At 54.1% G+C, this 25,669-nt stretch overlaps 1 protein-coding gene across 9 annotated transcripts in view; it reads right to left on the bottom strand.

Moving 5' to 3' along the window:
- MVB12B (multivesicular body subunit 12B) overlaps nucleotides 1–3,708 on the bottom strand; it is a 54,677-nt gene extending 50,969 nt beyond the window's left edge. For 3 of the 9 annotated variants that reach the window (XM_050980790.1, XM_050980791.1, XM_050980792.1), the window contains exon 1: nucleotides 3,265–3,708. In XM_050980790.1, coding sequence (XP_050836747.1) covers nucleotides 3,265–3,693 — 429 coding nt within the window. In that variant the 5' untranslated portion in view covers nucleotides 3,694–3,708. Of the gene's footprint in view, nucleotides 1–917; nucleotides 2,802–2,917; nucleotides 3,172–3,264 lie in introns of those variants that run through there. The other 6 variants (XM_050980798.1, XM_050980794.1, XM_050980795.1 and 3 more) reach the window with 5 other exon arrangements.
- Between the last annotated feature and the right edge of the window lie 21,961 nt (nucleotides 3,709–25,669).

The following is a 25,669-nucleotide window of genomic DNA, read 5'->3' on the forward strand; positions in this document are numbered from 1 at the left end:
TGTGCAGGCGGCAGGCACTCAGGATGCATCTGGAACAGACATGGAGCAGCAGAACTCAGTTGCACACTGGGATAAATGTTTTTCTGAACTCTGCACAGGTCAGAGGGGAGTCTCTGGCTGGGCAATTGCGCAGATCATTAGTTACACTGCACTTCTCTGTGAGAGCGTCAACAAAGTTTGGTTTCTCTCCTACTGAACCTTTTAACTTAAGAATGAAGACATAAACAGTCAATGGGGAGATTAAACTAAGGAGCAGGATTCTATAAATACCTATATTAGGCAGCATGTTACTTTAATTCTCTTTATCAATATGCGTTTGGCTTGCATGCCCAGCTACCACTACAGTTACTGAGCACTCAGCCCAGGATACGGCGCTCAGCATCCTGCAGTAAGCTGCCTGTGCCCACCCGCTCACTGCAAGGCTATTCCAGGCCAAAACAATGAGAAGAACATTTTTCCCATTAGCTGGGAGCATGCTCCCTGGATGCTGTTCTCAGCTGTGGGGCCCCATCCAGTCCCCAGCACACCCCAGCAGCCAAAGGAAGCCGGATGTGAGCTCTGGGGCAGGAAGAAGCTTCAGAACACTGTGGGGCTGCCCAGACAAAGCCAGTGGGGAAAGAATGTGTTTTTAAGGAGAAAGTCCTTGTGCATCCTGGCAGCACCAGCTCCAAGCAGTACACAGCAGAGCAGGGTGGGATGGTTGCAGGACAGGATGGAAGGATGCACTCTTGAACAAGCAGCCACCATGCTGCTGGCTCTATCCCAAATGCTTCCCAACCCTCCAGCCAGACATGCTCAAGACAGGAAGCATAGCATCCCTGGGATCTTGATGACCAGCTGTAGTAGAGGCCTTCTGGGACTCCACTGGATTCTGGCACAGCCTTCTTCCCACAACCCATGCCCTCAGTCACACACACCTCCCTGTCTGCCAGCACTGCCAAGTTTGTCGTTTGTAGCCTTTTTGCTTGTTCTCTCCCATTTCCTTGTTAGCTCATCCGCCTTCACTAGTTTATCCTAGGCATACTTTTCTGCTGGCTCCACTGAGGTGACTGACCACACACACTGCTGGGCTCTGGCTGCGACACATACACAGAAGAAGAACCTGCTTTCAGAAATGAATGCGTTATTGTGAGTTTCTAGACCACCTTCTGCTCTCAGTGTTCCTTTTCAACAAGTTCAGCAAGTTCAAGGGCTGGTGGGTACATGACCAGATCAGGCCTTTCAATGTATTTGCTACAGGAACATCATGCTGCCAGCAAAGCGGGTCAAGCTCTGAAGTTAAATAGCCAGGGACTTAGAGAATGGTGTTATTGTTTCTTCCTCCAACTACAAGCCCTGCACTTTGACACTGGCTTGCTCTTCCCACAGGCAGAAAAGTATGAGCTAAGGCAAAACTGGAAAAAAAACCCAACTACCTCATCACTGCGTGCCTGCAGCCTGTGGGAAATGGTCCCATAATCCCAGCAGACAGGGCGCTCAAAGGCTGTCCTCCCTGCCTGCAGGAAGGCACTGCTGGCACAGCCTCCCGCACCGCACACGGCCCCAGCCAGCCTTCTCCTTCTGCTCATGGAACACGGCATCGTCTCCACCAGGAAAACAGGAACCCGCAGCAACGGGCTGTGGAGGCCACCATCACAAACAGGAAGAATTCAGTTTCACATTTCACCACCATCGAAGGCATGCCTGGAATCACCCCTGCACACAGGCTCCCTAAGGAGACAGTTGCCCTGCACCAGCTGCAAAATCTACACTTTGTGACTGAATGGGATGGAAACAGGAACTTAAGTGACAGAATGAGCTAAATCGAGACCCTGTATTGCTTCACAGCACTTCTAACAAAGGACACACATTTCTGAAGTGTCCTGTTTTGAAACAAAATAGGTTTCCATACACGGATGACCTTGCACCAGGGCAGCAAAACTGAAATGACATTCAGTTCAGCTGGCAGAGGTCCCGGGGAGCTACCAGCACCCTGAAGCCTGGGATTTGCTTTGTCAGAGATGCACATGGTACAAGAGTGAGATGTTGTCTGTTTCATCTCACACCTCCAGAAGTTAAGTTATGCCTTCGTCTAGAAGGGAAGGCCATCTCAACTAAGAATTATAGGGATGACACTGCCAACCTGCTGCACAACACACAGGCTCCCTTAAAGAATAGATGAGCACGTTCTCACTCAGTTAAAATAAAATACAAAATGGAGAAACCCAAGCTTTAGCTTGAGCAGCTACACACCTGCTGATACCCAGCCTGTCTGGTTTCAGTGTTACTGTGACCAAGCTGAGAATGACCCCGCTCTGGGAACCTGCAGACAACACTGAAGATTGGTGGACCTTTGAAAATAGCTCCAGAAACCTCAGAGAAAGCCTGCAAGCCTCCATGATGCAAGGCACGAGTACTCAAGACACGGGCAGCTCTGTGTCGCTGCTGCAGCCAGGCTGTAAGAGTCAGCCTGTGCCACTCCTCCAGCCATGCACTGAGCACAGGTAAGAAACAGGCAGTCAGGTGGGCCCGTGCTACAAACGCAGCAAAAGACCACATGAAATAGACAGGGTTTTGTTATTTCCTCCACCCGTCATCAAGAAAAATTTACAGTAAATGCCGGAGCAGGTCAAGGTCACCGGGGCTGCACCCCAAGGCTGGTACCGGAGGCCGTTCCTGCAGCTCGCCCAGCCCCGGAGGAACCGCCGGGTCTCACGGAGGCCCCGGGGGGCTCCAGCGCCGGCCCAGGCGCGAGGTCCCCGCGACAGCTGGCCCCGGCAGCCCCGGCAGGCCCCGGCCCGGGGCTCAGCCCGCCCGCCCCGCCCGGCGCCGCGGCCGTGTGAGCGCCCCCGCCTCCTCCCGCCGCGCCGGGCCGACCCGCAGGGGCCGCGGGAGGCGGCGGGCCCGGCCCGGCCCGGCGGCCGCAGGGACACTTAACTGTTGCCCGTGCGGCGGGCGGCGGGTCGCGGCTCCCCCGGCGCAGGCAGAAGCAGCTCCTCATCGCCCGGCGGAGCCGGCGCGGCGCGGCCCGGCGGGAGGAGCGGCGGCGGGGGAGCGGCCTGCGGGCCCGGGCGGAGCGGCGCGGGGCGGGGAGCGGAGCGGAGCGGACGCCGGGCAGGCCCAGGCCCGGGGCTCGAGCTCCGCCGCCGCCGCTCCGCGCCCACCGCGGCCGGACCGCGGCGCGCAGGGCCCGGATCCCGCCCCGCCCGGCCCGGCCCCCGCGCCGCCCCGCGCCCCCCGCCCGAGCCCCGCGGCCCGGCCCGGCCCGTCCCTCGGGACACTCACCGCGGCTGCCGCGCTGCGCTGCCGCCCGCCGCTCCGCCCGGCCCGGCCCGGCCCCGCCCGCGCCCCCGGGCACCGGGCTCGGCCCCGCCACGGCCCCTCGGCGCCCAGGGCCACACCTCGCCAGAACCGCCCTTCCCCGGGAGCAGGGCAGTGCCCGGCCGAGCTCCGAACAGCCTCCCCCACCCGGAGCGGACCGGAGGTGCCAGGTGGAAATGGCTGAATAGTTGTGATTTGGACAATGTAACCTCCTTCTTCCTTCTGAAACGGGCTGCTTCCAGAAGATGGGCAGCAGCTGCCGTGGGCTGAGGAAGGGCAAATGGTGTCAAACAAGCTGGTTATCTTCTCAAGAATTCCCTGGGGTTGGGAGGGATGAGCAGTTTCAGCACCTACCTTCAATTCATTAAGGTATTTGATGCTCTGTCTCGCCATGGCCTGGAAAACAAAGATCTGGTCCAAAGTAGTCAGGGTTTGCCCGGCTGGCTGGGTGTCCAGCAGCATTCGGGTCCACTCACAGTGCAGGAAACATCCTGAACAGAGGGTCTGCAAAGGTCTGGTTCTGCTCAACCTTAACACGTGTCAGTGTTGAAACTGACAACACACTCATTGAATTATCAGATGATGTGAATCGCAGCATGTCGTGGGACAGCTGCATGGTCCATAGCCATCGTTACATGAACCAATCCCGCAGCTGTCCTGCGCTGCCTTTTGAGCACCTTACCTGAGGCAAGGTCAACAACAATCGTCTGGAGAGCAGCAAGATGGGTGTGGGGGCTGACATCAGCGGCCTCTGGTGCAAGACGGAGATTTGGAGCTGCTAATTTAAAGAAAAAGAAAAAAACCCTAGGGTGAAGAACAAAATAAGGGAGGGAAGGAAACATGTTAATGTGTATGTGAATTTAAAAGAAAGAAAATAAGAACCCGTTCCTCTTTGTGAGAGGCTGAGAAGTGATGTGTGTGAAGTGCAGCAAGAGATTCTGTGAAGATCATGGTGAAAACGACAATACCAAAGAGTTAAGAACAGCTTGGAGATTTTTTGTTAATGGTCAAGTCGCAAGCCACCCTGAAAGCTCTTATCAGACATTATTCAGTCATTCCCTGGAGCAGATGGTCTCCCCCATCCTTTATAGAGCTGGCTTACTCAATTTTCCATGACGCCAGAGTTTCCTTTGTATGGGGAGCCTGTCTTTGTGACTTAGAAGAGGAGAAGGCTCTCACTCAGACCCCCAAATTTCCTCCCACTGACTAATGGTGCATTTATCAGCATGGTCACAGAGTGTTTCCTTGTCTGATATTCTGCCTTTAACTAAAATACTAATTCCCTTTCGTTGTTTTTTTTTTTTTTCTCCTCCCCCACTGTCTTTTTGCTTGATTTGGCCATCTTTTGAGGAGTTCTGTTCAGCCTGTTCTTTTCTCACCTAGATGATGATTTGTGCCTTCCATCCTGTTTGGACTGTCTCTACATTGCTTTAGCCAGTCTGAGCCGAGCAGGAGCGGCTGAGCCAACAGCCCTTCTCTTTCCTTCCGTGGGTGTCTCCAGGCTGGTTTTGCACCACTCTGGCTCTCTGTGAGCTGGGCAGGAGCTCGACTGCCCAGGCCATTCCCACTGGCCCAGCCATGACTGGGCTGTAGGTGCTGAGGAGCAGGGGGGCTCTTGGGTTTGATCCTCAGGGCTGTTTCAGCTCCTTGCTCTTCATCCTGCTGTGGTCAGACTTCCTACCAAGCAAAACACTGCGAGCTGTGATTAGTCAGTGTTTGAGGGGCTTGTCTGGAAGGCAACGTATGCATTAGTGGTTTTGTGTTCCTGTCCATAAAGCAAACAACAGAAACTGGAGTCCCGCTTCATCCTGGACACAGTCCTGGCCTGGGACCAAGCCTTCCTCCTGTCCTGACTGGTGCTTCTCTCCAGGAAAGCACTTTGGACTGGTGCTTGCTGAACTGTGGTAATTGGTGTTTTGAACGGTGGCTCCGTTCCCTCCCTGTTTGACCAAGGCTCTCTGGCTCCTACTGATACAGCCCTGATGGCTGTTAGTGGCTTCTCCATCCAAAGATTAAAAAATATATATATTTTGAACGATAAGGAATACAATGCATTTTTTTGATTTGGAGAGTAATTTAGAGAGAAGAAAAGATGATGCCTGGTGGAAATGAGAAATATATGTCCCATACATAATATATGCCCCAAATGTCCTATTACAAATACAAGAAGATTTCCTGAACTGGAGAAGTTGTTACATATTACAGTGTGCTAATGCTCCCCCGTGGAGATGCTGATACTGAGAGAGTCTTTAGTGTAATAATATTAAAAATCCGAGAGTTTCAATAAGATCCTCCCTGCTACCATGGTGGTAGGAAATGAATTGATTCCAAAGGAAGACTCTAATTGCTGCTTAGTATCCACAAAATATTCCAAGATTCACTGCAAGCGTATATCCCAGCGTGTCTGTGGCATGATCTGCAATAAGATATTTTCCAGAGAGAGTCTTTTCCCAGCACGGTTTGGCTGCTGCCCTCGGAGTGGCTGCAGCACAGCCCGGGGCAGTGCTGGCACCTCTGCCCGCAGGCACCTCTAAACCTCGGCAGGTTTGGAGCCTGGGAAAAGCCCCATTGTTCTCTTCCACGGGCACTGCACGGGCTCTGAATCAGCAAATGCTGCATGTTGGGTTCGTGAATCATAGCTACACTGGAGCTGGTTAATCTATCTCTGTAAAGTTACTCAAAAGCATAAATATTTGCAAGTATAATGCTTTCCTATGAATATTTTACATCCATCTTTTTCAAGATCCATTTATTTACTCCTCTTTATTTCAGAACATGTCTTTTCTCACAAGTTCTGCAGTCCTGTGCGTGCTGTCCAGTTCATACCAGTGTTGTCTTTTCAGGACACCTAACAGGGGGAGTTTTGGTCAGTCTTGGCTCCGATACTGTTGCTGCGGCTGAAAAACCAGGGCTTATCCCTGGGTGGATGGCTGCCAGAGCTCAGATCTTCCAGAGCACTGTTCCAAAGAGTGGTGCATGCAAGCTGGGTCTGTCAGCTGTGCTCTGTTTGTGCCACCCTGCTCCGTGTGGCTGCCACAGCACGGCACAGCTGGAAGGGTGGTGACTGCTGGTGCAACTCCTCAGGGCTTAGTACTGGCCACAGCACAGCTTTGCACCTCACAGTGGTCTGCTGGCAGCATTTGTGGGGTGAAGATTTGCCCAGGGAGCCAGTCATACAGCCATTCCAGAGGAAGCTCAGGGCTGGGCCAGAGATTGCTGGCTGTGGCGAGGTGCTGCCCACCACACTGCAGCTCCCACTCTTCATGGGAGAGGGGCTGTGGCTGGCCATGCAGGAGGGCAGGGGTCCTGTACTGGCATCCCCAGCCCCAGAGCACCTCAGCTGAGCAGCCAGATCTGCAACTCACTCAGAGGCTGGACCAAGATAGGGGACAGTGGTCGATCCTCACCACCTTCTTTAGGTTTTGTAAAGATTTCAAGCATTTTGTGACTGCGAAATCTGTCCATGCCCAGACACCACCTCTAAAGAATAACAGTGCACAGGTTTCTGCACCTTCAGCTGAGAGCAGACAATATACAGAGTCCTGTGGCTAGCACAAGGACACTGGCCCAGTGCTGCTGCACATGCTTCTCCCAAGGGCAGCAGGAACTCCCAGCAGGCCCTGGTCAGACCTCACCATCAAAAAGGATCCCAGTTTCCAGGGGGAAACAAGGTGAAAAGGATCCTGCATTCGCATCCTGCCTGTAAGCTAAAGTCCTTTAAAATCCTTTGTGCTGCAGGAATTAATCTCTCCATAGCCACATTTAGCATAGTAGTGCAAGAGTGCTGTGCGTTCCATGTTTTCCATGCTTGTCTTTGGAGGAAAATCAGCCTGGAGTCTCATTTCATGCTGGAGTTGCTGCAGGTCCCAGCTCAGCTGCTGCCTGGTTTTAAGGTTTCTTAAAGTTAGGCTTAACCTGCTGCCTCTAATTCAATGCACCAAAATGTCTCTTTGCAGTCAGAACTTCCCTTCTATATTTGTAGTTTGCACCTTGATTATTCTAAAAAAGTGAGGCGGTCCTAATTTCCTTTAACTCAGACACCCACTCTGAAACAGATGAAGCAATTTTGAAAAAGCAGTTTCTTGATCTCTTTCCCATTAACTTTCCTATCCCCTACTTGTTACTAAGCACTAGATAAGTTGTCACATATGTATTTCAGTTATGATGTACAGGACACCAATGTACAGCAATCCTACCAGAGATAACTGACTCATGTAGCACCCAGTGGTGGCTTTGGCCAGGAGAGGGGTTCAGCCCCTAAAGAGGTTCAGGGCATCCCTCACCTGAAGGGATGGTCCAGGAGGAGAGACTGTCACCAGCAGTGACAGTCACCCAGACTGTCACCCACAGCAAGGGAAGCAGGGCCCAAAGCATCTCGTGACCTGCCAGGGTCACAGGGAGCCTCAGGCCCAGGGGGCACAGGCACTGGCACTGTTTAGTGGTACAGGGATGCAATCTGGCCTCGTGAGTCATGTTTCAAGGCCCCACAGCCAGGACCAGCCCTGCCTGTTCTGTGGAGACACCCTGGGACCAAAGCACAACTGCTGTTCCACCAAATGGAGGGCAGAGAGAACACTGTGCAGCTAATTACCAAGGAGAGCCAGGCATCCAGATCCTCAGATTATGAGTAATGGCCACAGCACGATGGAAACCTTTGCTTGAACAATTTTGAATGATGAACACATTTGAGGAAATAATGTTTTCTTTGCAGGCCTCCTCTGATGAAATGCTCCTGCTTGCTTTGCTTTCTCACTTGGGGTGGGTGCTGTCCCCACAGCACCCAGCCACCCGCTGCTTACTGCCTGTCCATGGCCTTCCCTGTGGGTCTGTGCAGGGGGAACCCATGGACATGTGTCAGGGCTGCAAAGCTGCTGACCCAGGGACAGGCTGGCAGCAGACAGCATTCCAGTGCTGGGTGTTTGCACACAGGAATGCCAGGGAGTCAGTGAATAGGTGACCATTTGGCAGCGGTACTGGCAAGTTTGTCACAGTTCAGCTACATCTGCAAGACTTTGTTTGGGTGCAACCCCTTCTCCATTTAGCTATGCAGGACCTCTGGTCAGCTCTGGTCTTCCAGCTCCTGAAAGCAGGGCCACAGGCAGCACCCCTTGTTCCTCTTAAACCAAAAGAAGTAATTCATGCACTGGTTAAAGTGCAGCAGCCAGGGATTTTGCACGCCTATCTAGCTCCAAGCTGTCCCCCTGTGTAGCAGCACCAGGGAATGCCAGGGGCCCCATCCCCTCCTTCAAGAGCACATTGACTCCCTCCAGGGCAATTCCCAGGCCAGCTGGCATCTTTGCACACTGCTGTTTGGCTCCTTGGCTACTGCAGCTTGTGCATATTAGCACCCCAGCAAGCTTCCCATCCATCTGACAGGACCTGTGGATAGGTGTGGATAACAATGCCAAAGTCGGTCGTAACTGGACAATTACTGTATCACTGGGAGACCAGAAAAACTGCAATCCCAACATCCTTAATGAAGAGTCCTCAGGAACAGCAAGATGTTCCCCATTCTCACCTGGCTGTCCCCAAACAGAAGGCCACTGACCCAAGGGCATCACAACACCCTTGGGCAAGGGCAGAAACCAGCTCAATCAATCCTACAGCTGAAAAATTTCAATTTCTTCTGGCCAGAGATGGGGGTACAAGCTCAGAAATGGGGTCTTCATGGGAAAACCCAAATCTACCATGGCTAACTGTTCACACAGAAGCCCCAGCAGCTGAGCAGCTCTGAGTGTGAGGTTGGCACAGCCATTAGGACAGGTATTGCCTTCGGTTCTGGCTGGAGCTTCCCTGAAACTCTGCATGTCACACAGGTGGGATGAGCTGTGCCTGTTCTCAGCAGGACAGAGGCCATTGCTGTGACAGTTCACTGAAGGAGAAATGCCTTGTCCCATCCAGCCCCACGTATTGCTCTCTTCATCTCCTAAGTGACAGTAAACACCATCCATATCACAGTGACACTGGCAGAAAAGCTGCCGTGGGTTTGCCTCCTGCTTTATGCTTTTCAGGCAGAGGCCAGCAGCAAGAGATCAGACTGTTTTTCTGTTGCTTTGGAGCCGTGTGGGCTCAATGAGCCAGCAAACCCTGCGGCGCCGCGGCCGCGCTGCTTAGCGCCCGAGCAGCAAATTACTGACAGGACACTGCAGCTGGACCTGCAGCACTCCTGACCCACACACTGCCAGCTCCAAACCTGCAACACACCAGGCTCCAAAATGTCAGATTGGCTGAAATATTCATGTTGCAAATACAGATGGTATAAAAACCTCCAGTGAGGTTACAAACCTGCACGTTGGCATGTGTCAGCTCCAGCACCACGAGCAGAGGAGTCACAGCTGCTTTATTCAATTCACAGGCAATGGCAAAGAGGGGAGCAGGGTGTTGAATGGGCTTTGGGTGACACCAGCCCCTTGCACACATTACTGATTCCAAGAGACACCTCTCCCTGCTCTGGCACAGCATTGACTCTCACCGTTGCCCAGCTGGAAGCCAGCCGAGGCTGCTGTGGCGTTTCCATGACAGAAAGTGCAAGAACAAATGGGCATTTTCCCTAAACCCATGATCATCTGACAAAATGGGGGAGCGAATTTCAAACTGTCTTGCTTAGATCCAAGGCTGTGGATCCCTTCCTGCTGACAGAGTATTTGGGCAGGAGAAATGGTGGATTCAACCCAGATCTGTTGCAGTGTGTTGGAGCTGGGCCAGTCCCAGCTGGCACAGCACTGAGCACTGGAGGTGCAAGACCAAACTACCTCTTCCACCAGTTCCCAAGAGAGTTTGATGGAAACAACGAGTGGCAAATTGAAGATGCTTCCACCAAGTGGGTTCCCAGGTTTAGAGAGGATGCTTGAGGATGCATCCACCCACCAAGAGGGAACTCACTGCACACGGGCTGCCCCGTCCAGCCGTGTGCTGTTCGTGGGGTGAACGGGGCAGCCCATGTGCACAACTTGGATTCACAGGGGGCATGGCAGCTCCAGCTGCCTGTGCCTCACTGCCCTTGTGCAGTTGTCTGCCAGTTGTGTGTGCCGATTGCTATGAATGCCACCATCTGGTGTGCCACGTGGACATCATAATCTTTTCTTAATTACATTAGCAGTGCAATCAGTTACTGCATTACAAGGCCGGCGATGAGCTTTTAAATCTTGGTGGAAATCATAAATAATTGCACTAAGTACCAGGCGCCAGATGTGAGTGCCAACTTCAGTTGCTCTAGATAAATAGTAACCTTACAACAGTGTTAGATAACAGTCCAGTGCTGCTTTTCATGGCTTAACAGTGGCTGCACACCCATTTTTTTTCAGGCAGGATCTATCCCCAGTGGTAGATTAAAAAAAAAATAGAAAAAACATAAACCATAAACAGGATTTTTTAAAATGTGGGAAATAGAGCTATGTGGAAGAAAAATATGTTTTGGTTTAACATGTTGGAGTGGATGAGTGTCAGGCAGCCCCCTCACAGTGAGCCCCTTGTGGCACTGCTGCAGTGTGATGAGGGTCGGCTGAAATCCAGCAGAACTGAGGGATGCCTGGAGGTACAGACAGGGCAGCACCTGCAGTGGGAATGGTCCCAGTGGATCATCCTGGGGTGAGATGGGCTCCGTGGGAAGGGCTGCTCAGGCTCACCCTGGCTCAGCTGTTCCCCGAGGCCTTCTTCTTTCAGGAAAATTTGGAAATTTTTTGTAAAAAGAGGAGTCTTGGATCACCGACAAACATTTTGCCAGTTTCTTTGGAGTAATTCAGGTAATTCACTGAAATTCACTGAAGTGATCCTGCTCATAACAAGCTGGACCTAAAGGAAGAGCCTTCATCACACAAGCAGAAGAGGCTCACACAAGCCCCTCTGTCCCACCATCCTGCTGTCCTGCTCCCAGGAAAGCACAGGGATGCCAGCTGGGGGCACGTGCCAAGGGCGGCTTTGCCACGGCCATCTGTGCCCACTGCGGGGAAGGAGCACGGGCAGCCCAGCTGGGCAGCAGGAGGAGGCTCCTGAGCGTGGTGTGCTGCCCCAGCTGCCAGCCCGGTGTGCCCAGGCCCTGCAGGAGCCACCCAGGGCCCTGTGTGTCCCCAGGAGCTGCGGGCTCTGTGCCAGCCCTGCCCGCGCCCAGCGCGGTGCCCGTCAGTGCCTTTGTAGCACCACCTGGGGACACACAGTGTCAGGGCACGGCTGTGACAGTGCTGTCAGGGTGACACAGCCTGGCCCCAGGGCTGCCATCCCCAGGGAGCTGGCGCAGGCTCACCCCTGTGCTAGATCCTGGGGGCCACAAGGGTACAGAGTCCGGCTGCACGTCAGGATCCATCTGGAAGGAGAACAGGAGCTGGTACCCTTGCAGTGTTTAAATAAGCAAAGTTTTTGTGCAAAGCAGAGGTTAATGTACTTTATTGTTCAATGTCATGTTTATAGTGGATTGTTGGAGGAAAAAAATGTGATTAATTGCCCAGAAACCCACGGATCTACAATTATTTGGTTGTTGTGAACAAATAAAGGGCTACAGTATTCATCATATTCAAATGAGGCAGTAAAATAAATGATGGCATGCCGTTTATGAACAAAACCTCGCCATGTTCCCTCACAATCTGAAAATGTACTCGAAAAATTGTAAATGAGATACAGCCATTGTCGAGGGCTCACTGGTGATTTGTCTTTGTGTAATGTTTTGCAGTGCTGACCCATCACTTGCCTGTTTTAATTTATGTCACAATATGCACCTTCATTATGCACTTTATGAAAACGAAGTGCCAATTTGTAATAAAGACTTGTTTTCAATGAAATCTCCTCTTTTTGGTAGGTGTTCTGCTTTTCATTAGCACCCATTTCACCAGGCCTAGTTAAAGAGCACAGGTACAGACTAAATATGTCCGATCATTCATCATAATTTTGCTTTCCACTTTGTCACAGCTTGGGTATTTAAGGAAGATAGATGATACAAGATGTTGTCTCCTTTTCAGACTCTTTATGCTCTGGTAAGTGTGTCCGATGCAGAATTATTTTGCCACTTTATTATTTTCCAGTGAGTGTTTGTCACAGCCCGCTCTGCCTCCGGAGCGGTGCTGGTGTTTGCTGTCACTCACCGCCGGCCTGGGGCAGCTGCTGCTGGCTGCTGGTGCTCCGGGTGGAGCTCAGCAGAGCCCAGCTCAGCAGAGCCCAGCTCTGCACTGCTGCTGCTGCTGCCTGGCCGTGGCTGAAGCCAAAATCTTGGTGCTCGTTCCATGGGGACCTGTTTCTCCTCTCCTTGGGCAGCCAGGTGCAGGTGAAGGTTTGGGCAGCTCTGCTTGGCAGGAGTTCCCGTGGCACTGGACTGCCTGCGGAGCCCAAGGATGTCCCATCCCCTTGGCTGCCCAATGCCCTTCCCAGATGCCTTTGCTGGCCATTCCTTTGTGCCCCTCTGACCCTGCACTGCCCCGGCTGTCACAGATGAGGGGATTGCTGCTGGCCATTCCTCTCTCCAGTGGTGCTGGGATTTGCAGTTTGGGGTGCAGTTTGGTGGGACCTGGAAACAGCTCACTTTCAGGCACCAGTGCCAGCACTGCAGGGTCAGAGCAGCCCCAGGCCCAGGCCCTCAGTCCAGCCCCCACAACTGCCCAGCAGTGCCAAGGAGGAACAAATGCCTCACTGCTACTGGTAATGAGCAGCACACCTGGGCCAACGCCTCACTCCCCCTGCCCACCTTGCTCCTCACGGCTGCCACAGCGCAGGGAAGGGGCACAGCCAGGCATGCTGCACTCCAAAAGCTCTCCCTCCCTCCCTCTCTGAGCAGCAAAATCTCCTGGCCTCAGCTGCCGAGCAGAGCGTTGTGCCTCGCAGGAGCCGGGAGGACAGCGGCTGCTGCTGCTAGATGCAGGGCTGGCTGTCCCCAGGCTGGCAGCAGCAGTGGTGGCACACGTGTGTGAGCGCAGACAGGGCTGGAGAGCAGAGGTGCCAGGAGGCTGGTGGCTGTGCCAGGGCTCATTGTGCTGCAGCAGAGGCGGCCTGGGACAGGTCAGGGGATCAGCCCCAGCCTGCTCAGGGCAGCAGAGCTGCTCTGCTCAGCTCAGCTCAGGCGGCTTTGTGCCTTTAATCCGCTTGTTGCCACATTCCTGTCTGGCCCTTCCCAGTCTCTGTTTCCCAGGCACGTGGGCACAAGCTTATTAGGACCCAGGATGCAGCACCAGGTATTTTCATCCATCCCAGCTATCACCACAGCCTGTTCTTTCAGGAACCCTGACTTCACAAGTACAGGGCTTCTCCCCAGTCAGCAGAGGCAGAAGGGGAGAAAGCCAGGGCTCCCCAAAGGATTCTCCTCATATCTGGAGCCCTCCTTAATATGTAGACATTCCCCAGCAGAGGCACAGGCAGTGCCCCTGGACAGGGAACAGCATTTACTTCATGGCAGAAAGGAAAAGGAATTCATTCAGCCATTGCCTATGGTTTCTTGGCCAGCAAAACCAGAAGATTTATGTTTAACCTCCTGAGTTTGTCAAGGATGATCCCATAGAGCCCTGCCAGCCTGGCAGGGCCCCACAGCGAGGGACACTTCGGGATCATGGGCTGGTGTTTTGTTGTCATATGCACAGCCCTGAGCAGACAGCGTGGGCAGGGGGGACAGGGGGACAGCTGGGGGGATATTCTGCAAAGACCACAACTAGGGACCCAACCCCATTGTGCAGCAGGAACATTGTGCTTTGAGCTGGATGGGTGTCACCCAGGGACAGGGGCAAGTGCCAACCTCCAAGATAGGTTGGCTCCTCCATCTCTGGCAGCTCTGGCAGCTCCTTGGTAAGGGAGAACCAACTATGTGAACACATAAATTCTATTTCTAAAAGTCTGAGGAAACAACCACCATTAGCACAGCTCCCAGCTCTGCTCTTTAGGTATCATATAATTTAGATTAACAGTTATTTTGCAGGTCCCACCAAACCCGACAAGATATAATTATTTTCAACCAGAAAAAGTTGGATTTTTGGCTGCTTTATGAGTGTGGGGCTGTTCCCAAACAGCGATCCTGCAGCGCGCTGTGCCGGGCTGTGGTAGCTCCGTGCCCATCTTCATGTCTCGTTTGTGCTGATATTTGCCACTCTGAGGCTGTCCTTGAGCAGCCCCCGCTGCCATCGGGGGACAGCACCTTCCCAGGTCCAGAGTGGTGCTGGGCTGCCGGGGCCTGGCTGCTGCTCAGGATGGAGCAGGCTGGGCACCGGGGGTGCCAGGCAGAGCCTTGGCCTGCAGAGCCCCGTGTCCCCCCGTGTCCCCCCATGTCCCCCCGTGTCCTCCCGTGTCCCCTCTGTCCCCGATGTCCCCCGTGTCCCCCCGTGTCCTCCCGTGTCCCCTCTGTCCCCGATGTCCCCCGTGTCCCCCACGTGTCCTCCCGTGTCCCCTCTATCCCCGATGTCCCCCGTGCCTCCCAGCCGCGCGTGGCGCTCGTTGTCCACCAGGTGGCGCTGTCGGAGGCCGCCGCCTCCCCCCGGAGCCCCGGGACGGGCCCGGGCCGGGACCGCGGCACCGGCGGGGAGCGGAGCCCGCGGAGCCCTGCCCGGAGCCCCCTGCCCGGAGCCCCCTGTCCAGAGCTCGGAGCCCGCTGCCCGGAGCCCCCTGCCCGGAGCCCCCTGCCCGCAGCCCCCTGCCCGGAGCCCGCAGCCCCCGAGCCAGCGGCGCCAGAACTCTTATTTTATTTTTTTTTCCTCCAAGAAGCACTTTTCCGTGCCGGGAAGCGTTTCCATTGGAATGGGATCACTGGCGGGTGTCAGCTTCGATGACACCTTTGATGGGAGAAAGATTAAATCACGTTTTTCCTTTTAATACTAGGTTGATACAGTGAAATATTCAATATAAATACAGTCACTGTTCTTGCTTTAATTACTTTTGCTTAAATTGTGTATAATATTAAATATTTCACATTATAATCTATATTATGCTGTATTTCATAATATATTTTTATACACATAAAACTTGATCACATCAAGAAGGAAGGTCACATGCTTCTAAATTAAAGTTAGTTTGGTTTTTTCCTGCATGGTGAATATGAAAGATTTGTTCCAATACAAACAGAGGAGAATGGCTGTCATGGTGCTGTGTGTCCCACAGACCAGGAGCAGGGCTATCTGGCCGTTCCACACCACAGGTTTCTCGGTGGTTTTCAGGCTGACACGGTTCCTGAGGCCAGCCCGGCCCCGGGCAGTGGCACATCCCCACTGATGTGCTCTGCCCCAAGCTGCCTCCCAGTTCAGCCCCCCCAAACTCAGGATGTTGTGTGGAATGGTCTCAAACATCACTTATTAATAATCACATATTATGTGAGATGCCCAGTATTGATTTAAACCCGGGGCAACTTTTGGAAGAGCAGGTTTAATTTATAGAAACTCTGATGTCTGATAGCAATAAATAATTAGGTGATCGCAAGAAAAGGGATCAGAGGGCTCTACCCTCCGACTCCAGCTGGCTGCTCATGTCCTGCTAATAAATTGGTTAATAAAAGGAGAAAGAAAGCCTGGATTCTGGGGTTATAAAAACAAATGACATTTTTATGTTTAGTGGACAGGAAGAACTGGGAAGGCAGAGAAGTCAGGCGGGTGCACCGGGAATCACTCTGCGTTCACCATCTGAATTTCTTAATGACATTCTCATTAAAAGTCCTCGCTGCCAAGTGCTGTTTGCTTTGCCCTCGGAACTGCCTGCATTAATTAAAGTAACTTGCTTGGAAGTTGTGTACCTACAGCGTGGTTCCTGTCACTGCGGCAGGCGGGAGGGGGATGCTGCAGCCAGAGCATGGGCTCTGCCTCACCCACGGCCACGCTGGGCTCCTCTGCCACAGGCTCCCTGGGACAGGCACCTGTCAAACCTGCTCCAGCAGATGGCTGGGATGTTCATTCCCAGCACATTTTGATGCATGGTGTTTACTGCCGGTCTGACTGGCAGAGCCATGCCCATCCCTGAGGGCACCCTCCTGCATCACCTCCCACTGCATCCTGCAGCTGAGCACTGCCAGCACCTCCCTGCTGCCCCCCGAGCCAGGATGAGCCTCTTGGCTTCCCGGTGATGCCGCAGCCAGGGCAGTCCCAGCGCTGTGCAAACAGCCAGCCATCAAAAACCTGCAGGCCCGAGCACCCGGGGCTCTCCAGGGCCGTGCCCTCGCTGCAGGAGCGCTCGGCCACCAGTGCAGGGCCTGGCACTGTTGGTGGGGAAGACACTGGGCTTGCAGCAGGTCTGGGCAAACAGCACAGCGGGTGCAGGGCCCTGTGAGTGCCGGCGGGCAGCCCAGGTGCACAGCTGGGTGGGCATGGGCAGGCGGGCACGGGCAGGCACAGGTGGGCGGGCATGGGCAGGCACAGGTGGGTGGGCATGGACAGGCACAGGTGGGTGTGCACGGGCAGGCACAGGTGAGTGGGCATGGGCAGGTGGGCATGGGCAGGCACAGCTGGGTGGGCATGAGCGGGTGGGCACAGGCAGGCACAGGTGGGTGTGAACAGACAGGCACAGGTGGGCGGGCATGGGCAGGCACAGGTGGGTGGGCATGGGCAGGTGGGCATGGGCAGGCACAGGTGGGTGGGCATGGGCAGGCGGGCACGGGCAGGCACAGGTGGGTGGGCATGGACAGGCACAGGTGGGTGTGCATGGGCAGGCACAGGTGGGTGGGCATGGGCAGGTGGGCATGGGCAGGCACAGGTGGGTGGGCATGGGCAGGTGGGCACGGGCAGGCACAGCCCTGCAGCCGGCCTGGCCCCCTGGGCGTGCTGGCAGACTGACCCCTCGCTGCCTGTCCCGCACCCTGGCCTGTTCCAAGCCCTCATCCTTCCCTCTCTGCCAGGAAAGCTGCGTGTAAAGGCCGTAAGGAATCGCCTGGCTGCAGAGAAAGATCTTCAGGGCAAGAAATCAAATAAAATCTTCATAGTGATGAAGTGAAAAATAAAACATGGTTTAAGAAAATTGTCCTTTTCTTTGCCACTGGAGGGGGGGGGTGCAGAAGGGAACACAGACAAAGGTGCTGAAGGTCTCAATCATCCTACTGCTTAATTATTCTATCTCTCAGAAGGCATCTCCTGGCAATTAGAATAATCATTCATGCCTGTGCTTTACAGGGACTCTCGCATTCTTCCCATGAAGCATCAGAGCTGGATTGTAATATTTTTTTAAACTTTAACAGTGACCTGCAACTAAAAGAAAAATAAAAGTTTTTTGAAATATTAGTTTAATAAGACATGAGAATAATATTAAGGATATGAGCCTCCCTTATTTATTATTTATATGTATAGTGTGATTTAGAGATGCACTTGAACCAAGCTAGTCACTACCAAAGAGTGGATCTATCCCTCTCTATATATATTAAAAAAACCTACAATATTCGCCTGGAGATTCTGTCCACATATTCGGAGATTGTGATTTAACATACACAGTTTATCAAGGCTGGTGTGCTGCACACAGAGGCTGGGGTTTTATGTAAGGGTATAAATAATCAATGCACATAGCAACTTTAAATTACTGCTAATGTGTTTTACTTATGTTCCCACTAGAACAATATGTGAAATAACAGGGAGTTGCTAGGCACACGCTTGACAAATAATATCCATGCGTTTCCATTTTTATTATTTTTATACATTTCTTATTAAGCCAAGTGGTGCAGTTCATGCCCATGCAGCCGCCCTGCCCTCGCTGCCAGATGACAGTGGTGTGAGCTGGAGGGGAATGCAGCAGGGCTGGCAAGGCTGGGCTGTGACACTGGCACCAGCGCTGGCACTGGTACCTGTACTGGCACTGTGGGGCTGGCAGGGCTGGGCTGTGACACTGGCACCAGCGCTGGCACTGGTACCTGTACTGGCACTGTGGGGCTGGCAGGGCTGGGCTGTGACACTGGCACCAGCACTGGCACTGGTACCTGTACCGGCACTGTGGGGCTGGCAGGGCTGGGCTGTGACACTGGCACCAGCGCTGGCACTGGTACCTGTACCGACACTGTGGGGCTGGCAGGGCTGGGCTGTGACACTGGCACCAGCGCTGGCACTGGTACCTGTACCGGTACTGTGGGAATGGCAGGGCTGGGCTGTGACACTGACACCAGCGCTGGCACTGGTACCTGTACCGGATGTGGGCTGGAGGCTGGGCTGTGACACTGGCACCAGCTGGCATGGACCTGTACCGCACTGTGGGCTGGCAGGGCTGGGCTGTGACACTGGCACCAGCGCTGGCACTGGTACCTGTACCAGCACTGTGGGCTGGCAGGGCTGGGCTGTGACACTGGCACCAGCACTGGCACTGGTACCTGTACCGGCACGTGGGAATGGCAGGGCTGGGCTGTGACACTGGCACCAGCATGGCACTGGTACCTGTACCGGTACTGTGGGAATGGCAGGGCTGGGCTGTGACACTGACACCAGCGCTGGCACTGGTACCTGTACCAGCACTGTGGGGCTGGCAGGGCTGGGCTGTGACACTGGCACCAGCACTGGCACTGGCACCGGCGCTGTGGGGCTGGCAATTCTCCAGCAGGACCATCAGTGAGCGGCTCTGGCTGCAGCAGTGCATGCTCACAGCAGCGAAGGGCTCCTGCTCTCCTGCAGGTTTCCCCATTTGCTGCTTCTGTCCATTGGGGTATTGGCACAACTGGGCAGCTTGTAGACCTGTGCCATGAGCTGCTACACCCAAACCAGAACTCACCTTTTCTCTTCTGTCACTTACCTTATACAGTGTCTGTGAACATCTCTGCTGGACCGAAACAGGGACCCCCAGGAAGGGATTCTGAAACAGTCCAAAGCCCAGCAGTACCTGGGCAATGTGCCATGGCACTGTGTGGGCAGGGGGCTGGCACTGGGAGCAGGCAGTGCTGCCCCAGGCAGTCTGTGCCAAAGGCTGGATCCCTCCAGCAGCATCTGCTTTGGCAGCAGCTGGTCACACACACCGCGAGGAGAAGGGCAGCCTCACCTGGCCTGCTCGAAAGAGGCCATCCACAGAAATCCCAGCATTAAACATGGCACTAGCAGGAAAGCACTTGACTAGGAAGGAGGACAGATTTGCTCTAAAGCATGTAATCATCTCATCTGTGTGTTCTAGAGCTCCTACAAAACCTTCTCTGCGCTAAAGCAATGGGTACGTGAGGAGCAGGGCTCAGTGCCTGCTTCCCCCCCGCATCCACAGCCCCCTCCCAAACCCCAGCAGGGAGTTTTCCATTAAAACTACTTAGCAGACAATAACTATTTCTTTGTAAACAAGTCTTTGAGTGTTTATTACTATGTCACCATCAAAGCCATACAGCTTTTTACTGTGTTTAATGGAAGAAAATTAACAGAGTGTTTTGAAACTCACTCCACATAGAAATGCAAATGGATTTCCCAGGGCACACAGGCTGGGGCTGTCCCTGGAACTATCAGGAGCCCCCTGGACATTGCCACAACCTCCATTCTGTTGATACAGACCCCCTTCACTGCATTGTCCTCACAACTCAAATGTCATTTCTTGCAGCGAGAGCAGAGTCCAGCTACACACTGTTAATGTTAATTGAAAGACTTACCTCAGTCTCCATGAGAGCTCAGACAGCCCCAAAAATGATACCCAGATGAAATGTGTGTCATGTGGGACTGGCAGCTCACAGGACCTTTTTGTTGGGGGTGAAATAACAGCTGTCAATGAAGAGGGTAGCTGTGTTATGGAGAATATTAATTTGGTCAATGTGATGGTCAAGATTATCCTTAAAATGTATTTCCAAAGAGTGGGCAGCTGTGACGGCCCAGTGCAGCAGTGAGGGGCCACCGAGGGCTGGGCCAGGCCAGTGCCACCAGTGATGCCACTGTCCCTGCCAGGCACACTGCCCGGAGCTGGCACCAGCCCTATGGCACATCCCCACACAGAGGGGAGGGATGTCAGCCCTCAGCACAGGACCTGGCACGCGGGGAAAACACCCCATTCCAGGGAAAAGCAGCTTTGGATCTTTAATTAAAAAACAGGGTTCACAGCACCGGGGCATTGACTTCCACCAGTTAATCTCCATCACTTCATTTCACCACCAACTTCCATACTCTACAAAACTGCTGGAGACAATTTTTATTGATTGCTCTTCAAGCCGTCAAAAGCGTCCCTGGCTGATCATATGTTACCCCCAGACACCTTGTGCATTTCAGATAATAACTTGGTGCTCTACAGAAGAAATGAATTGGATGTGCAGTCAGTAACTGTCCAAGTGAATCATGTTACTATATGTCAGCAGCCCAGGCTCTGACTATCATTTTAACAGAGAGAAATCCGCTATTTTCATGGCTGTTTGAAATTATTTTCCAGATGAATAAGATATAACAACAACTACTTACAGTAAAGAATAATATGGGGAATCTGTTTGCTACTTGGAAACAAATCTTTCCAGTGTAATGTTGTTTAATATTATTTAATCTGTAACTATGAACATGAAATTTTGAGACTAGCTTTCATGTAGTACAGAAAGCTTGTGATGTGGGGGAGTGGGAAGCTGGAGTTGGTATGGGTGATGGGTGGTATTTGCTCTCTTATAACTGCAAATACAGTAATTCATACAGAAAATGGAACATTGCTAAAATGAAGTTGTCAATGATGCATCCTGTTGCCAATCATTGGCAGTGTAGGTTTATTTTGCATGAGCAATTACCATGTGCCAGGCTTACTTCCTTTTTCCGGGGTGTTCGGAGTGTGCGTTTTGCTCGGAATTGCTGCAAATAACTGCAAATGGATTTTGTGAGGTTGAAAAGAAGCAAATAATTTAGAAGCTCTTACCAACCTGGGAACTGGTTATTCATACAAGCCTTGTTTTTTCTGTAGAACCGGCTTAACGCGCTCCCCAGGCCTGACCCTGGCAGGGCACAGGGGGTGAGTGGGGGGCACTGTCAGGCCTGTGGGCACCCTGGGGCTCCCCTGGCAGCTCCCCAGTGCACAGGCAGGGTGATGGAACGTGGGCACTGTCAGTCCTGTGGCACTGACAGATCTGCTGCAGGAAACCCCCACCCACTGCCCAGCGCAGGAGCAGCTGTCCCTTTCACTGCCTTATCTCCTGCTTTACACAAGACTAATGAGAGGGATTATTTGACTGATATCAGCCTGCTTTCCCAGTCTATCACACGCAGTTTCGCCTCCAAGAGTTCCAGACTCCGTAAGTGGCTTTATAGCCCCACCTCAGGGGGACGCCTGCTGCCCTGACCACTCCATTCCACCCCAGGCTCTTGTAAGAAAGGGCCCCAAAAGGACATTTCCCTCAGGAAACAGCTGCCCTGCCACTTCTGCAGAGCCTCCCAGAGGCTGAGGCCAGAGGCAGGAATACAACCCCCAATGCCTGGCTCAGTCCTGGAAATGTCTCCAGTGCATCCCAGAACCAGGTGGCACCATCCTGGGAGTGATCCTCACGGACGCAGGAGTTCTGAGAGCCATGTCACAGCTGTGTGTTACAGCAGGCAAAATGATGGAAATAAAGAAAAAAAGAGGTTTGATAGCATGGAGAAGGTCTGGGGATGCCTGCAGCTTGGTTCATTAGGGACAAGGGTCCCAGCCAAGCTGAGCTGCAGCTCATCATCTGTACACAGTGGAGTCCTTTGACTGAAAGGGTTAAATACATCATGAGCCATAACTGCTGCAAAATAGCAATTCACTCCTTGGGTGGGAGAAAAAAAGGTGGTTGAGGCAAACCATATTTATTCTGATGAGTCCTGGTGCTTTTCTGAGTCCAGAGGCAGGACCTATTTGCATACGGATTTGTATGCATTACATGAGCACAGCTATCCCAGCTGGGTGCTAGGAGCAGTTTGCCACCCCTTACTGGACTGGTCCAACATCAGCTCAAGAGCCCTGAAGAGGTGATCCCACCCAAACACGGCTGCAAGGCACCCCGAGCAGAGGCACCTTTTCCATGAGTGTCCCATTTCCTGCAGAGCCTGTCCCAGCCCAGGCTGGGGCACAGAGCAGCCCCCACACGGTGGGATGGGCCAGGCACGTGCCAGAAGTGTTTTGGATCTGGCACGATGGAACACCACCAACATCCCTCTCTCCCTCCCTGCCTCCCTCCCTCCACCCTCCCTCAATCTGTTCCTCAGCTTCTCAGCTTCCCGCACTGGTCCCTGATGTTCTGTCACAGGCTCCCGGTGGGAGCTGGAAGCAGAAAATGGTCCTGCCACTCGCGTCGGCTCAGCCTGCTCATGTTCCAGCTGGTAAGTCATAAAGAAATGGTAAAACACAACCCCCTCAGGGCTGCTGGGAGCTGGATCGAGTTTTTCCATCTCTCCCCAGAGACTGCTCTTTATTCTCACTCTGACAAAACTAATGGCCTCGCTGGTCTGACAGTGACAAAGCGGCCAGTGGCGTCAGCCCCACCAGCGCGGTGTCACGCGTGACGGCTGGACCCCCGTCCCGCTCTGGGGACAGCTCTGAGCCTCCCGTGCTGACGCAGGCCCAGGCTTCTCGCAGCCAGAGATCATGGTTGCAGATAAATATTTAATTTTTAAGAATGAAATCCTAATTACTGCACTGGCTTGCACAGTGAGACTGTAAGGCAGCCTCCCACACTCGGGCAGGTGCAGCGGTCGGGGTCTTTGCACCCACCTGGCCCCACTGCAGAGGGGGCTCCCCTCACAAGCAGCCCCCGTGGCTCGCTGTGGGCTTTGGGGGCTGCACTGTGGAGGTCCTAGAAGAGCCAGCCACGCCAGGTGAGGCAGTGGTGAGAGGTGGCAGCGCCCTGGCCTGGCGGGTCCCTGCTGGTGCCACTTGGTGAGGTTAGGCTGGAAAGGGGATGCCTGCACACGTGTTCCTCCATCATTTAATCTGGAGTGATGCATATAGAAATTTAGATCAGGCAGCTTGACATTCCTGACTGCTGAGGCTGTGAATCGATGGCCTCTCTACTCCCTGCCGGGGAGATCGATTCCCCAAGCACAATGGATTGGTTTCATCACTTTGGTTTCACCTTGTCAAAGTCATGTCTGATTTACTTTAGTCTGGAGGGCAGCTTTAAGTATTTCATTGCATTTTGTAATCTGGCTGTGTGCCTTTGCTAACCACACTGCCCTCTGTGAGGCTGGGGTGCTCCTGGCACCGGGCTGGACAGCTCTACCCACAGCAAACAGCCAGCTTGGTCCAGGCAGGCCAGCTCAGAGCATCCCTGTGCTGGCAGTGAAACCCTGCCAAGACTCAGAAGCAGCTGGGACACCTCGCTGGGATTGCTGTGCTCTGGAGGAGTCCTGAGGCTGTCCTGACAGGGAGGATGCTCAGTCCAGTGGCAGCATTCAGGTTGGTTGAGAAGACAAAGTTTTGCAGTTTTGCACCCTTCCCCAAAAGACATGAAAAGGGAACATGTTACTGGAGCTGGCATGGCTATAGCTCTCCCAGGAGCGATGCAGCCAGTCCTACAAGCTTCCTGGTGTCTGGTTGTTAGCAAAATCATTTTCCTGGTCCTTGGTTTGGCCCAACTTCTGCTTTGTCCAATTATACTCCTGGGTGAGTTTCCTGAATGCAAGTATTGATCACTCTTCAGACAGGTTTTCTGTCTGGTCTCTACATTACCTCTGCTCTTCTTCAGGCAATCCATTATATTTTTATAGCCATGGGTATTATTAATCAATATACAGTAGCAATCTAATTGATTTGTCCAAGGCTCTCCGTCTGCAGCCATTGGTGATCAGGAGGGTCAGGCTGTGTGTGCAGCTGGGGAGCAGGCGTGAGGTCCCCACGAGGTGAGGGGCAGCTCCAGGCCCCTTGCAAACACCTCCATCACACTCCTCCTGTGGTGCCTGCAGTGTCATACTCTGACCCCCTCCCCGCTGCTCATTACCATTATTTATATCTCATGGATGCATCTGGAGGCCACAGGAAGGGTCAGGGAACATTTGTACAGAGAATTAGCAGTAATTTTTCAGGGGAGAAATATATATCTCCTGCTTTATGCAGAGCTCGGTGGGGTAAGTGGGCTGGGAGCCGAGCTCCTCCTTCCACCTGCTCCATCTGTCACTGCTCCCACACCGCCAGCGCTGCCTCCACTCTGCTGAGATGGATGCCCTCAAGTTCTGATACTCTCATGGGCAACAATAAATGTTTGTGATTGGAAAGGCCCCTGGGGATGTTCCAGCAGTGCCACGGTGGTGGGAAGGTGCAATTCCGTGTATGCAGAACGGGGAGCCCAGCCCAGCCCAGCCCCACTGCAGCCCACGCCAGCCAAGCAAGGCAAGGGTGGCTGGCAGCACCCAGCTGGGCCAGCACCAGGCTGGAGCCAAGCGGGCACACAAGGGTTAATTTGGGAAGATCTGTGTTGATAATAAAGCTGCTTTTTTCCTGGCGATGATATGATCGGAGCAGGGTTGCTATGGCAACAGTGGCTCTAGAAATCCCCCCCCACCCGACTGCTGTGGCTGCTCCCAAGCCACCATGTGCCCACCCACCATCCATCCCTGCGCACACCCACCCTCCCACACCCGCTGCCCGACCCCCGGCCCACCAGCCCATCCCACACCCGCCCCACTCTGCACCCACCGCTCTATCCCCTGTGCGCCCCCATCTCACACTCACGCCCTGCCCTACATGTACCACTGCCCCGTCCACTGGCACCAGCCCGGGCCCTGCTCAGCCCCCAGGGGTGCCCAGGGCACCAGGCAGCCATACTGGCACGGGACAGGTCCCTCAGTGTAGCCCTGTGTTAGCCCCTTCCCACCTGCCCTGAGCTGCCCTCTGGGCACAGCGATTCTCAGGCCTTTCCCACTCCTCTAAGTCCAGCTTTGCTGTGTGCCCCATCTGCAGCCACCAGTGGCAGGGTGCCCACAGGGTGCCCTGGTGGTCCTGACCATGTCAGGAGCTGGCCAGGACCACCAGCCCCACCATGGCCCAAGGCTCAGCACGTGGCCAGGCACTGCCAGGGCCTGTGCCCCGCTCTGGGCCTGGCCCTTCTGCTGTGGGTGCTGCCAGGGCCTGTGCCCTGCTCTGGGCCAGCTGCTGTGGGCGCTGCCAGGGCCTGTGCCCTGCTCTGGGCCTGCTCCTGTGGGCACTGCCAGGGCCTGTGCCCTGCTCTGGGCCTGCTCCTGTGGGTGCTGCCAGGGCCTGTGCCCTGCTCTGGGCCTGCTCCTGTGGGCGCTGCCAGGGCCTGTGCCCTGCTCTGGGCCTGCTCCTGTGGGTGCTGCCAGGGCCTGTGCCCTGCTCTGGGCCTGGCCCTGCTGCTGTTGGTGCTGCCAGGGCCTGTGGCCTGCTCCTGGGGCCTGCCGGCTGCCTGTCTGGGCTCTGGGCTGCCAGGGCCTGTGCCCTGCTCTGGGCCTGTTCCTGTGGGCACTGCCAGGGCCTGTGCCCTGCTCTGGGCCTGCTCCTGTGGGTGCTGCCAGGGCCTGTGCCCTGCTCTGGGCCTGCTCCTGTGGGCGCTGCCAGGGCCTGTGCCCCGCTCTGGGCCTGGGCCCGGCTCCTGTGGGCGCTGGCACCACCCCAA

Source organism: Serinus canaria, chromosome 17 (genome assembly GCF_022539315.1).
Source record: "Serinus canaria isolate serCan28SL12 chromosome 17, serCan2020, whole genome shotgun sequence".
Taxonomy (NCBI): domain Eukaryota; kingdom Metazoa; phylum Chordata; class Aves; order Passeriformes; family Fringillidae; genus Serinus; species Serinus canaria.